Consider the following 3947-nt stretch of genomic DNA (forward strand, 5'->3'; position numbering starts at 1 on the left):
CTCCCCAAAATATAGTAGTGTCTTCCTGAAGCATAAATGAGAGTATAACGTGCACCTCTCCTACCTTCCACAGCTGTGTAACATACAATTTTGATTTCTCTAGTGTTAAGGGATTCATGGAACGGTGGTTGACTGCAAATAAAGTGTTACCGAACGTGAGACTACCAAGGGAAAAAAAAAGCCCATTCAGAACATTTGCAGGCTTAGAGCAACCCTCAGGGTATATAAATGGAATGGAATAAGAGCCAATTCTGTAGGTTTGCCAAATGTGGTATTCACTAAAGGTAGTAATGTGGATATAGGAACTGTTTTTTAACATTTCACCTTAGTGAAATGTCAACATTATCAAAGCACTAAGAAAGAGTAAAACATTTATGGGGCGCCTGTGTGGCTTAGTAGTTAAACGTCTGCCTTCAGCTCAGGTCATGATCCCAGGGTCCTGGGGTCGAGTCCCACAGGGATTGGATTGGGCTCCCTGCTCGGCGGGAAGACTGCTTCTCCTTCTCCCACTTCTCCTGCTTGTGTTCCCTCTCTGGCTGTGTCTCTCTCTGTCAAATAAATAAAAATCTTAAAAAAAAAAAAGAGTAAAATATGTGTATGTAATTCTCTGGAAATTAAACACATACTTCTCTTAATATGCATAGAGAGTTTTAGTTTCATTTTTATTAATTCTTCTAATACTGGGGTAGAGTATAAATCTTAAGGGGATAAAAGCAGAATCTGGTGTATTTATTTATTTTAAAAAGCCAGTAACCGGGTCGCCTGGGTGGCTCAGTGGGTTAAGCGGTTAAGGCCTGCCTTCCACTCAGGTCATGATCCCAGGTCATGATCTCAGGGTCCTGGGATCAAGCCAGCCTTGGACTCTCTGCTCTGTGAGGAGATTGCTTCTCCCTCTGCCTGTCACTCCCCCTGCTAGTGCTCTCTGTGTCTCTCTCTCAATTAGATAAATAAAATCTCTTAAAAGAATAAATAAAAATACAAATAAAAAGCCAGTAACTTTCTTTTTTACCAAACAGTTTTTTAATTTAAATTCAATTAGCCATCATATAGTACATTATTAGTTTCAGGTAGGGTGTTAAATAATTCATCAGTTGGATATAACACCCAGTGCTCATCACATCCCGTGCCCTCCTTAACGCCCATCCGCACCCAGTTACCCCAACCCCCACCCACCTCCGCTCCAGCAACCCTCAGTTTGTTTCCAGACTCAGGAGTCTCTCATGGTTTGTCTTCCTCTCTGATTTCTTACCATTCCGTTTTCCCTCCCTTCCCCTATGATCCTCTGTGCTGTTTCTCATATTCCACATGAGTGAAACCATCTGATAATTACCTTTCTTTGATTTAAAAAGCCAATAACGGTTAAGTGTGATTAATATTTACTGGCGAAGCTAATTATAACATTAATATGTAAATAAATGAAGTAACGCAGTTATGTAAATACGTATCAGCCAACGCATAACACCAAGTGAAGCAATCTTTATTAAGCCAAACTTTCCTTCAAATTTATTTTTGCTTAAAATTCTGGAGATTTTTTAAAATGAAACTGTTACATGAGGACACTATTTCTTTGCTCTATTAAGAAATAGTTTGACTATACCACAAGTCGATTTATTGTATTTATTTAGAATTTGAAAGATCATAAAACCAATCAGAAGATTCTTCCACAGTTAGCTTGCAAATGAAAAAACAAAAACAAAAAACATGCTCTGTCGAAAAGGTACAGAGTCAGGCAGCTAAGTAGCTAGCTCTTCAAAAGCTTCCTGATTATTTTCTTGTACAGGGGGGCATTCGGGTCCAGGCATATTTTCCTCCCATCCTTCAGCGAAGCTCTGCCAGGGAAAGAAGAGACGCGCCTTTCAGGGGTTGGTTTGAATTTGGGATTAGACAAGGGGTGAAGGGGGCGCGGAGGCGGGGGGGAGCGGGGTGAGGGGGACGCAGAGGCGGGGAAGGGAAGGCAGAGGAGGCAGGGGGAGGTGGGCGGGCGCCAGAGAGGCAAGTGGCAGGACTCACATCATCTGGGGGGTGGGGCAGTGGTCTGAGACTCCAATCACTTCCAGGCTGCTGATGTGCCTGGAACGGACTAGGGAGGTGGTCTTCATACACACGCAGCGCAGGTCCTCATCTCCTCCTTCCAGGTCCACTGGGGGTTGGGTCCGGGGAAACAGCAGTGAAGGAGAGAGTGGTGACTCCGGGAACCCCCATACTTACCTTAGGGATCTTTCTCACTGCGTTTCGCTTTCATTTCCTCCCCCACAAATCCTACCTCCCTCAGAGAAGCGTTATTGACTAGATGGTGAAGCGCATTCGGCGGCAGCGCTTGGCACAGCGCCCGCACACCTAGAGAGAACTCGAAAGATGCAAGATTCTGCCCCAGGCCTAAGGGTTCCCCAACTCTCCCGCTCTGCTTCCCCGTGTCCCCCAGACGCCTTATTCAGCCCCCACCTGTGCGGAGGGCGACCCCAGCTGGCAGGAGCAGCAGCCCCAGGAGCAGCCGCTGTGCGCCCCGCCAGGGGCTGGGGGCGCGGGAACGCGCTCCGACGCTCATGTCCAGCAGGTGCCGCAGAAGCCGAGCGTGCAAGGGCAGTCGGAGCTGGGGCTTTGCGGGCCAGTGGCTCCCAAGACTCTCCAGGCCCGTTTTATCCCCAGGGTCCGAAGCTTGGGGTGGAGGATGGGGAAGCTGAGCTAATTCTGGGAAGAGCTAGGCTCTGGCCAGCCAAGATTAGGGGGGCGGAAAAAGCCTGAGGTCAGCTGTCCTGTCCACAACCGCAACCTGAATTCATATACATGCACGCGGGCACAGTTAGAAACAACCCTTGAACCTTAGGTGTATGTTGCGTTACGTGTTACGATAGAATTCTCTGCCGCACATGTTGAAGTTTATAGGGCTGGTACCTTCAGACCTGAGACAGTTTCTGTTTCTTCCCAACTCCCAACTTTCAAAGCACGCATACTCCCACCTGCCTTTCCTACATTACCAGTTACACATTATCAGTTGAGTTGGGTGGCTGTGGGTGTTCAGGGTGTGTCCTTAGTAATTGTTTTCTGGCTGGTAAAAAGTTGAATGTGGTCTTTAGAGGATGACTCAGTTTTGAATTTCACTGGAATGTGGAAGACTTCCTCGGTCTCTTGATCTCTCCTGCCCGCCCAGCCTTCATCCAATATACTCTAGGGAGCAAAGTCTGTTATCCTCAGCTATCCTCTTCCTCCGAGAAAAATTGTAGAAGTAATATTTGAACACATTCCTTCTGTAAAAACTCGGTGCCTAGATGTTTCTCTGCTGGGCTGGGCCTAGAAATGAGGTGAAGAAAGAGAGTTTCCAGGCCGCCTTTCCTGAGCCAGTGCCAGTTTCAGGCAGGCTGCCGTGCCGGCCGGAGCAGTGATGCTCTCAGGAGGACACAGGGCATCCAGGAGTGGAGTGTGGAGAAGATACGGAGGGCATGCAACAGAATCCCACGTAGGAAAGGTCAAGAGATCAATATGGACCATCTTCCCTTTCCTGAGAAAGGATGACTTGGGCTCTTGATTAGGGCACAGGATGCCCTCATCTCAAAGCCAGAGGCTTTCTGTCACACTGATTAACAGCGGTGATGGGCATCAGTAGCCCACTGCAGGGAACTAGCTGGTTCTGAATGCTCAGCAGGAACAAGACCTCTGCGGAAGTATGCAGCTTACTTCCTGGGCTTCCGTGGTTCTTTCTCTTAGGATCCCACACTTGCCTTTCAGCTAAGTCCTATTCGAATTTCTGGTATTACCCTAACATTACTTACTCAGAGAGGTCTTTCCTGACAGTTAACAGCTAATTGTGTTCCCTGTTGGGTTTTTGTAGCACCCTCTGCCTTTGCGATTTCTCACAGATCTTCCAAACATGCACACATGTACATTTTTTGGTAAAGATTTTATTTATTTATTTGAGACACACACACACACACACACACACACACACACAC

General features: G+C 47.1%; 1 protein-coding gene across 1 annotated transcript; it reads right to left on the minus strand.

Moving 5' to 3' along the window:
- Positions 1–1461: 1461 nt before the first annotated feature.
- LOC114206732 (platelet factor 4-like) lies at positions 1462–2673 on the minus strand. Its single transcript, XM_028100595.2, has 3 exons — positions 2443–2673; positions 2011–2140; positions 1462–1829 (listed from the first exon to the last, which is right to left on the minus strand). The coding sequence occupies exons 1-3, from the start codon at positions 2543–2545 to the stop codon at positions 1742–1744; spliced, it is 321 nt and encodes a 106-aa protein (XP_027956396.1). The 5' UTR covers positions 2546–2673; the 3' UTR covers positions 1462–1741.
- Positions 2674–3947: the final 1274 nt, after the last annotated feature.

This window comes from Eumetopias jubatus, unplaced genomic scaffold (assembly GCF_037043125.1).
Source record: "Eumetopias jubatus isolate StellerSeaLion01/CBP00866 unplaced genomic scaffold, mEumJub1_p1.0 scaffold_2, whole genome shotgun sequence".
Classification (NCBI taxonomy): domain Eukaryota; kingdom Metazoa; phylum Chordata; class Mammalia; order Carnivora; family Otariidae; genus Eumetopias; species Eumetopias jubatus.